Source organism: Sparus aurata, chromosome 6 (assembly GCF_900880675.1).
Source record: "Sparus aurata chromosome 6, fSpaAur1.1, whole genome shotgun sequence".
NCBI classification, from domain to species: domain Eukaryota; kingdom Metazoa; phylum Chordata; class Actinopteri; order Spariformes; family Sparidae; genus Sparus; species Sparus aurata.
In genome coordinates this window covers 12726606-12747880 of record NC_044192.1, presented here as the reverse complement: position 1 = coordinate 12747880, position 21275 = coordinate 12726606, and the positions used below count along the sequence as shown (strand labels likewise).

Genomic DNA, 21275 nt, shown 5'->3' with positions numbered 1-21275 from the left:
ACATAATGTGCCAATTCAACCACCTGGGATCTCATTTATCAAAGCATGCTCTGTTTATCTGTAAGACCAAGGAAATTGGTATTTATTAAAAACCATGTACACGCACAACTTCACACAATTAAACAATGATAAAATTCACCTATTTATACATCTCATTGTGCATGTAAAGACTCACTTGCATGCAGAAAAACCCAAAGAATGCCAAATACAGTGGACACTTCCCTTTTACAGTCCTAACAGCCTCAAGGTATAGAGTAAGTGTTTATGGCAGAGGAAGCAAATGAGGAAGAGCTGCCTTGCAGAGGACTTTAAGTTAAAAATGTGTTCTTGCATTGGAGCTGGTGGTATTTCATTAATGTTTACATTATTTATACACCTAATTAGTTGCTTACATGTGGTTATTACAAGCAAATGCTGCGAGAACATGATGGACATGGTGTGCACTTTATGTCAAACTGCCTTGCAAAATGTTCAGCTCAAAATGATTGTTGCTTGTTGTTCCCTTGCAAATTGTATAATGTCAAACTTTCTCTCCATTATCCATTAACACAATGTCAAACCAAATGTTTTAATGGAGTGGCTTTTCCAGTGATAAATAGATTCAACATACAAGATTGAGATTGAACAGATTAGGGGTAGACCAATTATCAGCCCTGAACAGACATTGGACACTGTAACACACACTGTTATTCATAGATTACAAATTTGCTTTTCAATATTGTCCTTTTTCGCAGTTTTAACACAAAAAAGAAACATACCTTGCTTAATTTACGCAATGAAAATCCATGATACCAAAAAAATCATTATCATATCTTCTGGATCTCTTATTTGAGGCAGTGGGAATAGAGGGGGTGTTTTTTAAATGAACAAGAAGAAATCATTACATCATTACAGAATTCATACCTCTATTTTAGGTTTTCTACAAGAAAATGCTCACATGCTCTAATATTAAAGGGGCACTGTGGAACTTCTGTGTTGCGCTGGAAGCTGGACGTCAGTTTATGTTGGTGGACTCCATTTCTAAACTAATGTTAGCTGCTGTTGCTCTCTGGTAGTGGATTTGAGAGAGGCAAAAAAAAAGACCCACATCACTTGACAGCGTACATGAAGTAACATCCTTTGAACTGTCACGGAAAGTCCCTGCTTCTATATGACCTACATAAGCAAAAAAGACCAATTTCATGAATTACATTTAAGGCCCTTCATAGCCTGGGAACTACATACATAGCAGAATTAATGAGCACTTATTCTAGCAGTCCAGCAGCTTTAAACAACTTAAACAAATTGTCCAAAGGCATGTGTAGACAACCAAGGGAGATGGGGAAGTTCAAATATTTCTGCTCACATAGGGCCAATAAAATAGTGATTAATACATGTAAATTGTCACTAATTGCCACAAGAACCCCTTTAAACAAAAGATTATTTTTCTCATATAAGCTATTCCTGCAGCACCTCTATTTACCCTCTATCTGACACTCTGTTTTAGCTCCTGTCTCTTTGAGCCCCCGTCCTGAAAAGTTCGGTCTGCTCTGATTGGTCCGCTCTCACAGGCCTGAGCAGGATGTCACAACCTCACAGAAGTCCTAATGGCTCGTTAATGTTTAAGTTTCCGAGTGAAGTCTGTGTTCATTTCTTCTTGGATTGAGCGTTTTAATACATACACAGTATTTATATCGCACCTAGAACTGAAATAGAAATCTACAAAACGGTTCCTTTAAGGATAAAACTGTGGGTTCGCACCATTACCCCCGATTATCACGTAAAGATAACTCCTGGGGTGCCAGCCTTTGAAAGTCCCAACTCAATACATATAAACACTCAGTTTCACACCTAAAGGCAATATAGAGTTTTTACTTTACTTGACCTGCATGTCTTTGGATTGAGGGAGGAGAGAGAAGCAAACCCAGAGAGACTCAGGGAAGAACATGACAACTTCTCACGGAAACAAATCTGCCGGACACGTCATACCCACCATGCTGTGAGGCAACAGTGGGAACCACTAAGGCCCTGTCCTGATAAGATAATACCAAGAGAGCTCTGCGTGGCGATGAAGTCTGAAAGAGAAATCAAAGACAAAGTGAGTGGGCAGGTGTGATGGTGTAGTTTTATAAAATATAAAAAGAAATATGCTGCAGTATTTAACTTACAAGTGTGAAACCGTCACTGCAGTGTGTCTCCAGGTTACAGCAACTGTTTTGTTGAAAAATGTACTGTGTGATTGATGCATACCTGAAATAATTTCACATCAAAGCACTGCCAACGAAATAACTTGGAGGCAGCTGAATAATCCTTGTTAGTGTCAACTGCGATCAAGTTTCCCTTTCATTCCAAGTCAGTCCAAATGTTATTATTCAAACTGGTTGACAGATGGCCATGACTTAAAGATAGCCTTCACTTTCTTTTGCGAGCAGGAGCTCGGGCGCTACTTATGTATATGTGCTGCTCCAAGCCTCAAGCATTTGTCTTGGCAGCGGCAGAAAATGGCTTTGTATCCAGTCTCAGAACAGCAGTGTCGACCAGTTAAAGTCTGTCGGTCTTTGTCAAGGCTCTCTTGCTAAATTCCAGCCGCATCCCTGAGCTCTTTAATTGAAAATGGTGAGAAAGCCTGGCACTTAGAAGGCGATTCCAAGTGACAAGCAGGGAGGAGAGACGCCAGGAAACAGACATCCCACTTTATCCCCGAGCCAGCACTCAAAGGAACTAAATCTCTTGAATCCAGCCTGCCATCACCACGATAAGCAGGACCAGGTCCCTGCGAATGGGATGGAAATATGTTTGCACAAGTATTTGAGTCGCCATGTCATTGTGATGTTCCCCACATCTCTGTATCAAAGAGGCCACCTGCTTCATTCAAAATCTATACGGCAGAGTGCTGCAGTAAAGAAAGCTGTCAGCCGTATTGATTTTCCTTTTATCCTCAAAATCATTTATTTATTAATTTATCCATTCACTTTCATTTCCCCCTGCAGTAAATAAGACTCCTGTGGGGCATGTATTGTCATCAGCCATCCTACTTAGGAAGTCCATCTTCTTTATCCTTTCACACCTCATCCCAGCTATTGTTAACTCCTCAAGGATCACAGTGTGTTTGTCCTTCATGGCAGTCCATAGGTAAAACTAATGAATAGGTAATTACTCTCCAGGAGAGCTTCTTTCTAGTTCATGTAAGACTGCAAGTCAATGATGTTTTGTCATTTCTCCTGCGCTTGCTTCATTATTTCTTGGATTTTGCGTCTGGTTTGTTTCTGTACTCACTGCCTGAAATGTATTCCTCTGCTGCAAAAGCCTTTTTCTCCATCCCATTAGTGAAAACGGCTGCTGGGTAGATCATGCAGGCCAACGTGTGCATACAAATCATCGTCCCTGTTGTAAATGTCCTAACCTCTTTTTGTCAACAGACGAGACGTCGTTTGAAGCAGGGATCAAAGTGCAGATCCACACCCAGGACGAGCCGCCGTTCATAGACCAGCTGGGCTTCGGTGTGGCACCGGGGTTTCAGACCTTTGTCTCCTGTCAGGAACAACGGGTATGTCATGGGAGAGATGACAGGGATGAAATACAGAAATAGATATCAGCACATTTTATCAGGGATAATCTGTAAATTAATATATTGTTTTGAGGATCGCTGTAAATCATTTGATCCTTTGCACTGTAATTATTATGCAAGCATAAAATGAGACACGGCTTTGATAATAACAATAACCTTTATTGTAAGTGCTTCATAAAAGCAAACACACAAAAACAAAAAGCAGACACATTTCATTTTTGGTTGATTCTGGCAACAAAGCAAAAACAAATTAAGCTTTGTTTTAGTGCCATACCGTCCCACCAGACTACAGACCAGCTGCTTCCTCGGGCTGTGAGACACCTCAGTTCATCCTCAGCACTCCACCATAAAAAATAGTTTGAATTTTTTGACAAATTTTGTGACTAACTACTTATTTGTACAGCACTTTTTAAAACACACAGTTCCAAAGCGCTTCACATATAAGATAAAGTGCACAAGTCCAATCCCCCAGTACAACCAGGCGTACAAAACATACATACATCACACAAGCCAACATACCATCAAACACAAACACAAGCATGATGCACAAACAGACAGAATTTATAAAAACGATAACCCTTAGAAATGAGTTTTCAGTTGGGGAAAGCTTTTCCAATGTTTGGGTGCTGCAGCAGAAAAACACAACCACCTCTGGGTATGATATGGATCTGATACTTATGTGCATGTGGGAACAGATCAAAGGCCCTGATCAGATGATCACAATAAACAACCGCTAGATTAATTATTAATTAATAATTTTTTTGATGTATGACTGTTTCATAATTAGTTAAAAGATCCTTGCGCTATGGTTGCCATAGAAAAATTGATTGGTACGATACAAAGTACAAGTCAAAAGAGTTATTAATAACAATTTCAATGAAGACACTGATGTAAGTTTGTCTGACAGCAGAGGCACATTCTCCTTTACACTGTAAATTTAAGACGTGATTTTAGCTTTAAAAAGGCGGGAAACCTCAGAATTATCAAGTAAAGTAGATTATTACCTTTAAGAAGAACGCCTCAAGTGATTCAACAACTTGAAATTCTTTAATTTTATAGTGTATTTTTTTATTGTTGCAGAATTTGAGATCAAGTGCACATGCATAGGGTCACAAAAGCCCACAAACACATGCTTGGTCATGATGTGATGTAAAAGTAATGAGTGAAACTTCAGAATGTAATAGAAAATTATCAGATTGTTTTAACAACACCAGATTGGGGGGGGGAAAAGGACGAAAAGAAACGAAGAAAAAAAGAGGACCAAACTGCCTTAATAACATGCTAATCAAAACTTTTAATCAAATATTACTCTCTCTGGTACTAGGGTTAAAGGAGGGAGCCTGGTTATTGAATGCATCATTAAATACTGAGGTGTTAAATGACCCAAACTGGATTATTTCAGAATTTTTCTTCACTGAGCTCATTACACTGTTGCTGGTCTCTGATTTTACAGACACATACAGCTGTGTGTCATCGGCATAGTAATGAAAGTAAATCATAGCAGTCTCTCATAAAGTAGTCAAAATATCTTTAATTTTGCTGGAGTTAGTGTATATGTGTGAGTCAGTGTTTCTACTACTAATAGCAAGCCTTTCTTGTTTCATTTTTGTTTCATCATAACTCAGCTGTTGCAAAGTTTTTGGTGTTGTTTATACTCTTGCGAATATCATCAATGATGTATACTGGGATCATTGGGAGTGTTTCCGGGCTTTGAACCTCACACATCCTGCATGGCCCCAGGTGATCCAGACTTTGCTGATCAAGCCCTGGCCTTTGTCCCAGTAGCACTCACACTATATTGCTCTCTCCCCTTTATCCACAACCATCTGGAAGATCTTTCTGCTGCCTCCAAGGCACTCCTGATGACTCTGCCCTTGTCTGCCCCGCCGTCACTCAGCAGCAGAGTGAGAGCTTTACTGGACTTTCACAGTCCACTCAGTATCTCAGTCATTTGAAATTTAAACAGTGAGCTCAAGCTGTTCAGTTAGCAAGCTTATCTAGAATCCTCACTGAGGATTTAGCAATGTCAACGGAAATGGGATTCACATTGTGAATGTATTTAAAGCTCCATTAAGTGATATTCTTATATGAATATTGATTCCCTGTAATCTGGGGTGGCTGGGGATGAAACCACTGAGAACTGTCACCCAACGCGCTGCTCTGCACAGATGTTTATATTCTGGTCCACACACAGACTACTTGGTCTTCGCAGAGGTCACAGAGTGATCTGAACACAAAGTGAATGTAATGTACACAAGCCGCAAACTGGTACTGACAGCAAACCAACTATGATTTAACGTGTGATCCATGACACTGGGAACACAGGGAAAGATCAGACACACAGGTCATGAACAAAATCTCTCAATTAAAATGTTCTTTCTTTTCCTCCATTACTAAACATTTGAACACATTAACTTGATAATCCAAATGGTCATGTATAGTCAGGGTACTGTTACAGGGAAAGTAACTATGTGCATTTCTTCAGTTACTATACAAACTTGAGGCAATTGTGAGCGTACTTGAGCGTATCCATTTTATGGTACGTTATGCCTCCTTTACTAAACTTCAGATCCTTAGCTACGTTTGTGTGACAGCTGAAGTTACTAGTTACCTTTCAGACTTAGCTTTTACATAAAAACGCTCATGATAATACTATCAAAAACCATGTACTCTTCAAGATTAACCCACTGGAGCCCTAAATGTTTTGGCTTGTGACCTCTTGAAAGACAGCACTTTGTAGTTGGGGCTCCTTGTCATGAGTTGTCAACATTTCAACAATAAGTGAATTCCTCTGTAAACTGTTGTGTGTCCAAAGAACGAAAATTTTGCATAAAAAGCAAAGACTACAGGAAGCTCCATTAATGAATATTAATTTGTGCACCAGATCATAGATTTTTCTTCTTTCCCTGCCTGTCCATAAAAACACTCAGCCATGTTCCAAGTGGAGTGCTGCCAGAATCGTTCACATATTTTCATGTCATAGACTACTAACTGTATTTATATTTATAAAAAATGTACCACATCACGCTCATGTATATGTTTATGACCTGACTGTCATATCAAGAGCTGGAGGGGACAGCTCTTGATGTGAGCCCCCCCCAGGCCACTGCAGAGAGGAAGCATGTTTTTGCCCCACCGACTGAGTTACTGGGGCGCCCACAGTGGATATTTCTATGGAGCCAAAACATAGTGTTTTCCTAAACCTAACCTGACTGCAAGCACAGCAGTGTCATAACATAAAAAGTTTTACCTTGAGAAATATGAGGTAGCTTAGTAACATAAAGAAATGTATCTAATAACATTAATAACATATTACTGAGTAAATATTCTGCCGAACAACTACTTTTGTTTTTGAAACTTAAAGTACTTTTAGAACTTTTACTGAAGACGCATTCTAAACTCTACTTGTAATGAGTACTTGTGCCCTATGCTGTATTGGTACTTTGACTTAAAGCGAAACTCTCACCAAAATGCAACTTAGGCTTTTTTTGTCAAACCTACATTTTTTGAGTCAAACCTTTGTGTAAAAGCATAATTACGTCGAAAGTATTTTTGTTGTCAAGTCAGACTCATTGTCAATGCGAGTGCTGCGGGCACTTTAGCAAAAGCATCAAAATCGCTATTTTTAAAACACTAAGAAGGCTCGACACAACATGAAACTTTGCTTGTAGTATCACCAGAGTCTCTACACATGAACACGAGCATTGAGAACATTGTTTGTGTACACAGAGTTTACTAGAAAGAACGTTTTTGGACAACTCACATTAGCAGATGCTTGTTCCGCTAGCTGCTGTTCTACCAGTAGAGAAGTATCAATTTCCGAATACTACATAGCATGGAGGGGAGTTAAGGTGGACCGCTCCTAAAGCTTAGTTCCATATAAATTTACGGATAATTCATTGTTTTGTCTTTAGTAAAAAAGTTGAAAAGGGAGCCTCATATAAGAAACAATACTAAAATAAAAAGCCAGAAAAGTCACGTGAGATATCGCGTGAATAGTTGTTGCCGGAAGACAGTAGCGCTCCACCTTAACTCTCCTTCAAGTTACATCGCATTCGGAAATCGACACTTCTCCACTGGCAGGACAGCGGCTAGCAAAATAAGGATTTGCTAACGTGAGTTGTTCAAAAACTCTCTTTTTAGTAAACTCTGTGTTCACAAACAAAGTTCTCAAAGACCCTGGTGATACTACGAGCAAAGTTTTATGTTGTGTGGAGCCCTCTTAGTGTTTTAAAAATACGTTTTTGAAGCTATCGCTAAATTGCCCCAAGCACTCCCACTGAAAATGAGTTTGGCCCGAAAACAAAAATATGGTCAATCTTAAAAGTGACTCATTCGTCGTAATAATGCTTTTACACAGAGGTTTGACTCGGGTACATTCACAAAAAAAGCCTAGGTTGCATTTTGGCGAGAGTTTCGCTTCAAATAAATGATCCAAACACTTCCACCACCAGTAGATAAAATGTTTCCTGACAACAGGTATTCATTCCATCGGGTAACACTATGGATGTGCCTCAGTGATTGAGCCGCACAGGGAAGTAACATATTCATCACTGGCCCTGTTCAAGGCTTTAGTTGGACTCCGGGGAGTTGAAATGATGCGTCCCACACAGTAAGCACTGCGCTATCAGCACTCTACTGTGTTTTGAAGGACAAATGCTATTCTGCTTTCGCACAAAGGAGGTTAAAAACATAATTTTGGCTGGCAATCAATCCTGTGTTTCACACAGCAGGTAGAGCTCTGCCACATAATCATCAACAATGCGACAGCGGTGAAGACAGTAACTTTTTCATTCCTCCTTTAATATAATGCCAAGGCTCAGTGCGAAGATATTTACCTCATATTTTGGAGACCTTGGGCCCTTGATAGTTACACGCTTGGGGCCTCAAAATTTTAAAAGAAACACAAACTGTCCTGGAAGTCTGTCCTGCTCACTGAAAAGAAGTCTGCTTTGAGTTATTCTGGTGGAGTGTGAATAATTCTGCTGGTGTGATGGCGAGCATACAGCCAGACAAATCATATACTCTGCCCCCTAATATACTACAGAACCATGCATAATGAATGGAGGAGAGAAAGGGATGGATCGGAGAGTGATCTCAGTCCTTCCACGTCCACCCAACCAGTGAGTGTGTTCCAGTGTCGGCGGGCTGCAGCAGGATTTTGCATGCTGCCAATGTCGCGTCTGCAGGAAACTGTCCCTCTTTGTTTTTCTCCTTTTCTTCACTAGCTCCCATACTTTTATTCCTCTCCAGCAGTCATTACAATTCCTTGGATACAGTTCCTCTCTTTTTAATATGATTCCCGTCTCTTGCTCTCTCTCTCTCTCTCTTTCTCTGTGTATTTCTTTCCTTCATTGGCTGGCAGGCTCGCTCTTCATTAATCTAATGCAGTTTGCTCAGTCATTCAGCTCTCTGCTTCAGCAGTCCTGTAGTGTAAAACTGTTGGGGTCTCTTCAGCCGGCCAAACTGTCACTCACCGGGATCCCACAAAAGACAAATCTGCAATTTCCCAATCTTAACATGAATAGCAAAAAGTTCAAAATGTTTCTCCTCTCAGCTTGTGTCCATCCTCCTCTTTTCCTGTCCACTGAGTCTCGCTGACTCTCGCCTTTCCTGTTTTTCTTTGTTTTGTTTTGTTTTTTTTTTACATTTGTTTGCTCTCTCTCCCCTCAGTTAATGAAAAAGGAACTGACCCCACAATCTTAAGACCATATCCAATTTTCTGAAAGGAACAGTTGACCCAAAAATGATAATTCAGTCACTGTCTACTCACCCGCATGCCAATGAAAAGACAGATGAGGTTTCATATTCCACAGAAAACTGGATTGGACGAAACTTAAGTAGATGGGGATGTATTTTATAAAATGGGGGAAAAAAACAACTTAAAAAAACAGCAATAGCTGCATGATCCAAGTCTACGGAAACCCCAGAGTTTGAAAAGTGATTTGAAGAGACGTCATTTACTCTCTTTTTGAGTCGACATCATCAGTGTTGCTGCTGAGATAAAAGCATTAGTGTTCACCCCAATTGAAGCGGTTGCACAAGCTGGACGTGTAAATAACTTCTAAATAACAAATCACAAAATGGCTCCATAAAGCTTGTTCGGCATAATCCAAGACTCCATAATCCCCTGGATCCCAGATTGATTTGGAAAGACAATATTTACACCCTTGACTCGACATCAAGCTTTTGCACTTATTATCCGAGCAGCTACAGTGAAGATTTCGGCTTTAAAAAAAAAAGGTTATAAATAACAAATCAATTTTAGGCTTGGATTACGCTGGACACGCTGTATGGAGCCTTTTGAATCCTCTTCTTTTTTTCAGTTATTTATTAACGTTTCAAAGCATCACACCACATCTGCTTCAGTTGTTGAACAGAATGCTGCAACGCTTTCATCAGCATGGGGGTGAGTAGATAAAGACTACATTTAATTATTAGGCTGAAATGTTGCTTTAATGAAGAGCCAACAGAACCACTAAGATGTCATGAAATCTTCTACACCAGACTCGTGTTTATCCACATTTGCAGAGTTAAGCTTCGGCAGAAGTTTAACCAAGGGGAGGTAACGTTGCCACAAGGTGGTTTAGGATGGCTGAGCAGAGCTTATGTAAATTCAGAGAGATCGAAATTGCGGAACTCTGAGGCTAAGAGAGCCATTACCCAATCACAAGAGGTCTAGCCCCTGTGATGAGGTGAATAAATACACAAGCACCTTTCATTGATTGATTGACATTTTACTCAGCTCTAATGGTTTTTATGTTCTGCTTGACTTTGTCAGACGTCCTTGATGTTGAAATAAGCAGAAGAAACGCCCTAGTCTCCAGATAAGATTTCAGTCAGATCTGTCTGTTTGTCTGCGGTGTGCTGTACTGTACGAATACAGCGTGTGTTTGAATACTGTACAGGCATGTTAAACATCAGCTTTGGGTTATTAGTAACCACCTCCAGTGCGTGACACACGTGGCTGCCTCCTGCAGCCCGGCACAAATTGTGAGATGCAGGTCCCTAAATCACAATAGTGGCCTTTAATTTATTGCTGTGCGAGCACTCAGTGATGCACTGTTTGAAGTGATGAGACGGAAACACACAGGGGCTGTTTTACGGCTCGCTACCTCATTTAATGTGTCAATTTTTTTTTTGCTCTTCCTTTTAAGGCAGCTCAATGTAAATGGATACAGTTAATATAGTAAAAAAAAAAATGCACTCAGCTGGAGTGGTTTTGATTTATTTCTTCTACATCAACAGTATGATGCAACCTCAAGTATAAACATGATTCAGTGGAGCTGAGTGGGAGGTTTTCTTATTTACTTATCTGTTGCACTGTATGTAACCCAGTTGTTGTATTAATTATTTAGTCAGTGGTAGCCTGGAGTTGTGATTTCTTCAGTGGTCAAACACTGTGCTCATGATTATCTCATCTTACTTATTCATTTTACTTTTTAAGGTTGAATTGGGAATTTTTGTTGTTTTCCTGGCCTCGATTTCTATTAATATTCGTTGAGATGATTTAATGATTGTCAGCTTATATCCTGCTTAAAAGGGCCTTGATATGCGTCATGCTAAAACTTTCAAAAAAAGTGGCATGTCAAGCAGAGTATGTACGTATTGTATGCAAAGGCTTGAAGATTCATAGGTTTTCTTTCATACATGTAGAGCTCAAACAATTCATCAGCTAGAATAACTCTCAGTTGAGCACTTACTTACGAAGTGCTGCAGGCACTTAAAGCACTAGAACCAAAACTGAGACCAACAGGGACGGAGAAAACACCAAAGTTTACCCTCTGCTAGAATTGAAACTAAACAATTGCAAAGGAAAAACTGGTGGAAACTAATCACTGCAGGTGCATCTGAGTCTCTCTGTGCTGAACTTGTGGCTCCAGAGTCGTCTACGCGTCGACAGAAAGTGGAAATTTTGCAGCAAAGGTTGCACAAGAGTGATAGAAAAATGTACATTTCTGGATCAAAACATGGCACCACACTTTGTCCTGCAGCAAAGCTGTTAAGAGGAACTTACAGCATCACAGCTGTTTTACCCAGCTGATACTATTCAGCTCCTGCATGTAGAGTGGGCAGCACAATGAAAGCACAGAGGGAGAATAGGAATAGGAGAAGCGTAGGAGAGAAGCTCCCACAATAAGCACCACTATGCACATGTATTCACCATGGAGTAAGGAACGAGATCCAATTTTCCGTGCCAAATTCGATAAATGTGCGATGGCGTCTCATATAGAGAGTAACAAGTTCATCACCATATTGACAGAAAGTACAAGGTCAGATGACTGCATTAACAGGGTGCAGGAGGGGACGTTCAACAGACAGTACGCGCTGAAGCTGAAGTGTTTCTGCACCGCTGTCTCTCTCTCCCTCAGCTGACGTACCTGCCTCCACCGTGGGGGGACTGCAAGGCCACGCCGATGGACTCTGACTTCTTCAGCTCTTACAGCATCACGGCCTGCCGGATCGACTGTGAGACACGATACCTGGTTGAGAACTGCAACTGCAGGATGGTCCACATGCCGGGTAGGAACCAGAAGATACTAACACCTTATATCTTCATTTGAAGGTGTAGACATTAGCGAAGTCTGTTGTGGTTGGAAGTGCTTTCATTGGGAATTGTAGTGACAGAAACAATCTTGAAGAAACAAACTGCTTTTGCCGGCGACTGCAGCAAATCAGATACTTACACACTCCAGTGAATCGGAAAACTCAACTATTTTCACATTGTGTTTGTGCGGTGATTACAGCTGGCACATGCTGTCTACCCCCTGCATTTAATCACTGTGTGACATCTCAGATGGCAAATTGAAAAGGAGTTTGGCAAAGAGGAAACATTTGGATTTGGCCTCCGTTAACCTGCACTCACCTGTCCAATAATTGTTAATGTCTCTCTCTTCAGTCAGGGTCACTTTCAGCTCCGTGTTTGCATATTAAAAAGCCAGCCAATCTGTCTGTGTGATATTCAGGATTAGCAGCTATTTTATACATGATTGTGCAGATGATTAATGTGAGTCTACAGAGAACGCCCCAGTTTAAATCCTCTACCCTGTGGATTGTGCTCTGCTGCCATTCATCTCTGCTATCTCCCTGTCATTAGAGAGAATTTTTAAAGGGTATGAACAAAAATACTGTGAATAATAGCAGCAGGGAAATAATTTCCTCCCCCGTCGAGGACATGTCTTTTATCCTGTGTCATCCCAAAAGAGGGAGATGGGTGGTTTCGACTGCCGGGGCTGAGAAAGATGGAGGTGGAGAGGGTGGCGGAGACGAGGGTGACAGAGACTGAAAGTGGTGAGGAGATGCAGCAGAAGTGCAAAAGTTAATGAAATCAATTACGTGATGAGATCAAATTCCAGGACAGTGATGACAGTGTAGGACAGATTAATTATGAGCGCAGATCCCGTCTTCCTTTGTGCTTCTTTGAAACCCTCGTCTTGTTTTTTTGTTCTGCCTGAGAACACTGTGTTTTTCCTCTGCCTGTCCTTAGGAGATGCCCCATACTGCACCCCGGAGCAGTACAAGGAGTGTGCGGATCCTGCCTTGGGTAAGGAGATAACCCAGCATGCCTGCGTGAATGTGTGCGCGTACACTGTCCAGTGTGTATACCCCACTGTTTGGAGCCCCTGATCCCAGCTGATAACGGATAATAGTTTTCCTTCAGCTCGATGGTAGCCTTTCTCAAACGCTAACGCTCCAGCCCGGCACCAAGGCTCTCCTTTTCACATTCCCGTGTCTCTCCATCAACTGATACCTTTCATGTCTGCAGCTTGTTTTCTTATTGACTCGCAATCTCTCTTTCGTGACAGAGACTCACGTGTTGGCCTCTGGCTGCTGCTGCTGTCTCTCTGACTCTGTCGCCGCGCGTCTCATATCTTTTGTGTTGCTCATAAGGGTCTCAGGGGAGTTTTTCTTTGACGTTTTCTTTCACTCGGCTGGCATTTTGTTTGTCATCCCAGGGTGACAATAAATCTATCTGTCCCTGTGTTTTCCGTCCTCTGATCTCTCTATCTTCCTTCCCTCTGCCTGTCTGTCTACTCTTATTTCTTAGACTTTCTTGTCGAGAGAGACAATGACTACTGTGTGTGCGAGACGCCGTGCAACATGACACGCTACGGTAAAGAGATGTCCTTTGTCAAGATACCCAGCAAAGCATCGGCCAAGTACCTCGCCAAGAAATTCAACAAGACAGAGCAGTACATAGCGTGAGTCACATTCTTCCGTCTTGCATGGATTTTTAGCAGTGCTTTACTTTTTATTCAGTTTTAAGCATTATTATCTTGGTGCTGTTCAGTGTAACCAGTCTTATACTGAGAGAATGAAGAGAATGAATGAGAATGAAGCTTTGCTGATATTGTCCAACTATCATTTGAGTGTTTTTCAGGAGTTTTGATTAAAGCTTTTAGAAAAAATACTCTAGACATGAGCCACTAAACAAAAAGGTATAGTTACCATTGTTGTAAGTGGATCAAACCGTTTACACACACACACAATAAAAACCCTAAAAGTTCCGCAGGAAATTATAGAAATTTAAAACTGTTACAAAGCTGCACAATAACTGCTGTAGCAAGTTCATCTGGATCTTTTTATTGAGGTGGAGAAGTAAAATAAGGAGATTCCAGTCAAAGCTTAACTTGATTAATGAGCCAATATCCAGTGTTTCTTTGCCAAAATGACTGAAAAGATCAAAAGTAGTTCAAGGAAATAAGGAGAGGGTGCAATAATAGTTGAATCTTTTATCTATCATTCCCGGCGGAGCTGTTGAGGACAAGATAATTACACCATATGAACTCAGAGTGCTGCAAAAACCTTTTCACTTCACCCTTCAGAAATGTTTTTTTAATTCCCTGTGGATAGATGTGAGCCCATCCGCTTCATTTTTTTTGACTGGCCATATTTCCCATCAGTCCTGATGAACAGCAGCTTGGAGGGTTCTGGTATCTGGGATGCACAGGGTTTACTGGTGTGAAACTGAAGTCTGTCACAGTGGACTGTCTTTCTACTGGAAGCCAAACACACAGACAGACAGACAGAGAAAGAGAGAGAGAGACATCAGCTGTTTGACAGCAGCTCTGATTCGATGTATTGCAGGTTACCCACAAGAAATGAGAACAGTGAGGAAGCATAATTCAAGCTGCAGGCTGACACCTCACATAGGTGGGCCAGCAAATCAAGAGAAGACACCCAGGAATGTCAGTAATAACAAGATAAAAAAACACCTAGATCAGTGATTCCCAGCCAAGGGCACTAGTATCACACCCAAGGGGGGTAATCTAACTCTGCAGCTGCCAGGAGGGAACGTGGAAAGATTGTAGAGAAGCTAAACTGATTTTTTTAAAAAGTAATGAAATAGTAACTGCAATTTTTGATTTAAAAGTGTAACCACATATTGAGTGAGCTGTAACACGCTGCACATAAAAAACTAGTTAGCAAGCAAGCGGAGACATCTTAGCAGTTAGCTTAAGAAAAGGGATGAATGGCTGAGATGGATACAGAGCTAAACATAACAACAAAAAACCGTTAGTTAAAAGTAACTTAAAAAAAATAGTAGAAATATTTTGCCAAAAGTAATGGATACGTTTTAAATGATTATCTGAAAGAAGGGCAGACTCGGGTAAGTTGTAAGAATTTCTTGATTTTGATGTTGTTACTCAAAAGCCTTTTTTATCTGTTTTGATACACTTATGTAGGAAACCCCTAACTGTGTTCTATCTATTAACAGTCACCCTTCATATAAATACCAAGGACCAACACACTTCCTGGAATATAGATATAGTAAAAACAATTTATTCCAGTTTAGAGTCTTTGAGAAGTGAAACATCAGTTTGTCTTTTGGCAGGGAGGGATTTAAACTGAACGTTTGACAAAGATATATAACATATAAAAACAGGATGGCAGGACTAGACAGATTCAAATTCATAAGACACTGAAGGTTAAGAGCGTATGAGCAAAATACTAAGGATGGAAAACATTTAGTATGTCTCAAAAAGGAGTTTTGGCAGAAAAAACTTGGACAGGTATGAGGCATCAGTTTGTCCTTTGGCAGACAGAGAGGGATCATCAAAGACCATCTGTATTATGAATTTCATGACTCTGCGTCGTTTCTGCTTCAAGATGTTACAGCTGCCCCCCCCCCCCCCCCCCCCGATCTATTAATGGATAAGGATTTCAAACAGTTAGCTAAAAGTAGCTAATTGATATACAGGAGAAGTAATGGGCTAATTCTGCTAACAGCCAAAGGTAATATTCAAAACAATGTATTTAAAGTAATGGGTAAATGCTTCAAACAGTTGGCTAAACGTAATGTAGACGCCTGCTGTGATTAGACAAAATGTCTGCCGTGTGAGAGGTCTGATTGAGCTCATCTAACAGGGGTGTGGGTGTAAAAAAGGGTTTGGAACCACTAACAGAGATTAGCTCACCAGTTCATGATGAATTAAGTTGATAATGATTGTTCTTCGTGGTGTTTTATGTGCTTTTAATAAAGGCGCTGCAGTCAAAAACTGCGTTATTCAGCGTGAAACGAGCAGATGCTGCGTGATCATTTTGTATTAATACTTCTCCATCTCGACATTATCAGATGTAATTTGCCTTTTTTTTTTTCAGCTCAGCCCTCGTCTGAAAACCCATTTGCTTGTCTCGACTGAAATCTGAGAATTAAAACAGTGGAGTCCAATAAAAAAAACACAAAAAAATTAACTACAAAGTCAAATTATGGTTTTGATCTCAACTCCAGCGGGGTGTGAAGTCTGCTACGTCCCACAGAGAGGATATTCAGGAATCAAAATAATAGTCTGCCTTTGCCCTGGGCCTTTGGACTAATCCCCATTCTTTTCTCTTTCTGCTGAAGTAAAGACTTTAAGACATTAACACAGTGTGAAATCAAACAGCTGTCATCACTTCCCCTTGTTTTCCTCAATGACCACAGCCATGGAAATTACTTAGCGATGGCAGGTTATTTGCTCAACTTGACACACGTGCTCTGTTATCTGCAGGAAGTGGCAGCCTCACCAGTCATCTTCTCTGCCTGAGGAAAACGATAAAAAAAAGAGTGTAGAAAATATGAACAGAGACATTTGAATATGTGACTTTAAGACGTCATGCTTCTCTCTCTCTCTCTCTCTCTGTTTGCAGTGATAACATTCTGGTTCTGGATATCTACTTTGAGGCGCTGAACTACGAAACCATCGAGCAAAAGAAAGCCTACGAATTGGCAGGCCTTCTGGGTAAGGAAATGGCTGTCAAGTGTTTTCTGGGGAATAGATAATATGCAGAATGCGACATGACAGATGGTTCTTATCCAAAGTGACAGTATCGCAAGTGCTTGCATTTTTATAATAAGTGCTCAGGTCCCAGTGGACACCAAACTGTCTCTTTAATCTATCAGGGCTTTTCAACAATTTTAAATGTTTTTTTTTTTTTTTTTGCAAACATCTATGTTTCCTGTTACATGTCTCACCTTTCAGTAATAAGAAAGTGTGTTTCAAAGGTGATGTATTGATCTTTCCAGGTGATATTGGAGGTCAGATGGGTCTCTTCATCGGAGCCAGCATCCTCACTATCCTCGAACTCTTTGACTATCTATATGAGGTAAAATATCTATTTTTATAAAACGTCTCCCGTCATCATCAGGAGTCTCTCACTTACATAATGTCTTGATCACAAAAGGGGGTTTTTCACACAACGCTCACACAATGCTATCATTTGCACAAGGACTTGTTTCTGCGAGCGTGACGAGCGCTCTGTGTCCCTTACAACCCCGCAGCTCTGTCCCTGTGCGACAAAGACATACACACACACACACACACACACACACACACAGCTCAACAGCAGCAACACCGAATACATTAACATTTGGATGTATTATATTTTAGATTAGTCAGGATGTCTCTGTCTGCTCTCATTAGAGTAACTCTGCGTTGCATGCTTCCTCTGTCCCTTCCTTTCCACCAGCCATGCGGAGAGACTTTTTGTGTGTGTGTGTGTGTGTGTGTGTGTGTGTGTGTGTGTGTGTGTGTGTGTGTGTGTGTGTGTGTGTGTGTGCAGAGCGAAAGGCAGCACCTGCACATGTAGAAGATCAATGGGGTAGCATATGTACAGATACATAAATCAATATAGAATTTCAGTTTTCCTGCTCCTTTAAAGTCAATATCACACTCAAAAGACTTTTAAATATTGTGTTTTGATCCCAAAAAAGTAATCAGTGGTTGTCCCCGCCTGTTTTTCAGGTGATCAAGTACAAGCTGTGCAGATGCGTGAAGAAGAAACACAAAGGCCGCAACAACAATGACCGGGGAGCTGTGCTGAGCCTGGATGATGTGAAACGCCATGTCAGTAGGCTGCTTCTAAGTACTTTCATGTTGTCAGACCGCATTGCTTTGACATGGGGGGGGAGGTGGGGGGGCACACACTCTCTTCTTTGTCTTCACTGTCTCGACTGCAGCCAGAGTGAAGCCGGACGAAACGTCGGCGGTGGGGAAAAGTAAACAAGAGAGTGAAGAGATAAGGATGGAGGAAAGGACTTGAGAGACACGGAAGGGAGCGAGAAAGAGAGAGAGATAGAGAGAGAAAGTGATCGGGATGAGAGGGAGACAAAATTGAGAGGGAGAAGTAGGAGAGCGGAAAGTGGCTTCAATTTAATCACAAGCTGGGGGACGGGACCAGAAGGGACAGGCCGGAATTAGAGCTTTGGAAGGTGTGACAGCTCACTTATCTCCAAGTGTAAATGAAGCCAGTTCACTTTAATTGTAAGTCTGCAGCCAGGAAGGGGGGGCGGAAAAGGAAAAGACTCACTCCTCTGATCTGCTCTCCTGACATATTTGGTAGTCTTTCCATCCACCTTCATTATTTTCATCATATTTCTTTCTGAGTATTTCTCATGAGCGATTTCCTGTCGCCTCCCGCCGCAGCTTGTTGATCACGTCATGTTTTTCTGAGAGCATATTTATGACTTTCAGGGTTGTCTCGAATGGCTTTTATTTTCTGTTATATTCCGGGTGTGTTTGCCTTCCTATCTATCACAATGCCTCCCCTCCTGCTGATCATTCCTCACTCCTGTCTTTATCCTCCTCTCTATCTTTATCTCTCGCCCAGGCTCCTTGTGAGAACCTGCGTACACCATCAACATATCCCGGCAACATGCTACCTCATCACCCGGGCCAGGCCAACTTTGAAGACTTCACTTGCTGAGCAGACCCGGGTGGAGCAACAAAGCGTGCGTTATGCAACCAAAGCCAACCACACAACAAGAACTATCCAACGCGGGGAGTGTCAGGAACTGATACAAAGTCTCAACAGAGGCACTTTTTACATAGAAAAATGGAGCAAAGCAGACAAATCAAACACGACAAACGCGGTGAAAACTGAGGCAAAGCGGAGAGGAAATCCCAAATATTTAAAAAAAAAATAAAATCTGTTAATTTTTTCCAGAGAACATTTCATGCAGCACTCTACAGAACTCTTCTATTTCTGTGTTTTCCACTGGAATACTGCCGCAAACGAAAAGGAGGCTCACGGAGAGAACCTTGCCAACACAGACCTTTCTTTCAAAAGACAAGAAGAAAAAATAAGAGAAAAAAAACAAACAAACAAATAAGGGAAAATGTACAGTTATCACATCATAGACAGCAGATCAGAAAAAAAGAGCCCCCATGCCTTTACATAACACAGCAACACACGCTGGTTTCACACGAGCGGGACAAATATTCATAGCTGCTTTACTCCACTGTACATGTAGCAACATCTGTAACTGTTGCAGCGCTCCATAGAAACAACATCTGGACTCTTGTGTCATTTGTTTCGAGAATGTATCGATGTTCGCGGTGAGTGTAGGAAGCCTTTCGGGGGAGTCGTGGTGGCGGCGGTGGTCGTGGTAGAGGTGCATCATCTACCATCTGAAATGTACTACTGGTGATGATTTCAGGTCTCATCATGTAAATGCATGCTCGTAACCGTCCAGTGCATGTTTTTCATTTCATTTATAATTTTTGATTTATTCTCTCTTTTTTTTATATATGCATATAATAGTATATGAATATTATAATTACCAAGTTTGCCTCAGTGATATACAGGAGAAGGAAGATGATACATCCTATGTGTTTCTGTTTATGTGTGTAGCTATGCAGTGCGTGTTTGTGTGTGTGTGTGTGTGTGTGTGTGTGTGTGTGTCATCAGTGCCCGAGCAGGTACAGTGTGTGTTTGTTGATGCAAATGAATGAGCTGCACTTAATTACAATTCTCATCCTCGTTCTTTTTTCTTTTTTTTTTTCTTTTTTAAACCTGCGCCCGGCGAGTCGAGGAGTCTTCATTCAACTTAATTTCCTCTTATCTCGACTCTCTCTGAGGTGATGAGGAGAATTTTTCTTCTTCTTTCTTTCTTTCTTTCTTTTTTTTTTCCAGGAGAGTCAATTGCTGAAATCCTTCGAGTTCTGTGGGGCTGTTAATTCTTTCTGTATCTGTGTTTCTAGTTGCAAAAGTCTTATCAAAGCACAATAACGCCAGTATGTAGAGGTGATGTAAAAGACAACGTACTATTCTTCTTGATATATTGTCATATTATTAATATCGTGTTGATCCGAATGTTTTTCATTTTTTTTTTTTTTTCCTTTTTCTTTCATATAAAACAAACTCGATATTGCCTAATAACCCTGTCTCCATCTTCCAGGTAATAGGCTGGTCTATTTAGTTATCAAAGCATAAATAAAATGTAAATATCATTTTGAAAATTGTTATTCTTCTGAGGTTTTATTCTGACTGGTGAATCTCCTGTTAGAAAAGCCTTTATTTTCCTGTTTGGTCGATGAGGACACCAGAGGCAAAGCAAAGTATTTTCAAAAAACACTCCAGACACTGTGCAAATGTTCATTCTTTCATCACGAGTTGCTCTAGGAAAATCTGATTAAGTACTCCGCACTCCCATCTAAGGCGTTTTGCTATCTCGTCTCTCTCTAATCAACATGTTATCTTGTGTTTTTGCCTCATACAACATTTTCTCGGAATTAAATCAGCATTAAGCGGCTGGGTTTGGGGGCAGGAGTCTGGTATTAAAATAAATATTACTTATCGGCTTCAGCCATGCATTTGTGCCGCACTTTGAAACAGCTGCAAGCAGCAACCTTGGTGCATTTGGAGCTCCGTGTAATTACACTCGGAGCTGCTGTATGACAATAGGATGGATGAGGAAATATCCTGCTCAGCCAATACAAGTTTTATCAAGATTGTAAGTCAGCCAGCAGACGCATATTACGGACGGCGTCTCTCGTGTTATACTGTACATCTGGTGCTGCCAACTGTCACACTTATATTAGAAAAGCAGTTTAGTAACACATGACTCTGGGAGTTTTGGCGCCCAGCTGTGTGCCCTTAAACATGGTCTGCCTTGAAATCAGTCCCCCGACAACCAGGCGTCAAGGGTTACTCAAGGACGAGGAGTTTACTTTTGCCTTCTTCAGAAGTACTTTTAGCGGGAAACCAAACATTAACATTGCTCATCAAGTGTGAGCTTGCATTCATTTTTTATCATTCAGGGGGAGAAACCTCAGCTGGTAACCACGCATTAATATACAAGCGTTAAAACTGGCTCCAACATCTGATGAAGAAGATTTTTTCTCCTCTCCCCTTTTGAATGTCACACAAGAATGACACATGGTTTTGCCCCCTGACGGTTTGATTATTTTCTGTTGTACCTGCCAAGAAGACAAATTAATCGAGAAATAAAAGACGATGCTGTTCA

At 41.0% G+C, this 21275-nt stretch overlaps 1 protein-coding gene across 3 annotated transcripts in view; it reads left to right on the top strand.

Annotated features, from left to right (window-relative positions):
• Positions 1-21275, top strand: part of asic1b (acid-sensing (proton-gated) ion channel 1b) — a 169832-nt gene extending 148557 nt beyond the window's left edge. For all 3 annotated transcript variants that reach the window (XM_030420229.1, XM_030420227.1, XM_030420228.1), the window contains 8 exons: positions 3399-3526; positions 11920-12070; positions 13035-13091; positions 13596-13749; positions 16679-16770; positions 17055-17134; positions 17773-17874; positions 18638-21275. In XM_030420229.1, coding sequence (XP_030276089.1) covers positions 3399-3526; positions 11920-12070; positions 13035-13091; positions 13596-13749; positions 16679-16770; positions 17055-17134; positions 17773-17874; positions 18638-18733 — 860 coding nt within the window. In that variant the 3' untranslated portion in view covers positions 18734-21275. The remainder of the gene's footprint in view (positions 1-3398; positions 3527-11919; positions 12071-13034; positions 13092-13595; positions 13750-16678; positions 16771-17054; positions 17135-17772; positions 17875-18637) is intronic.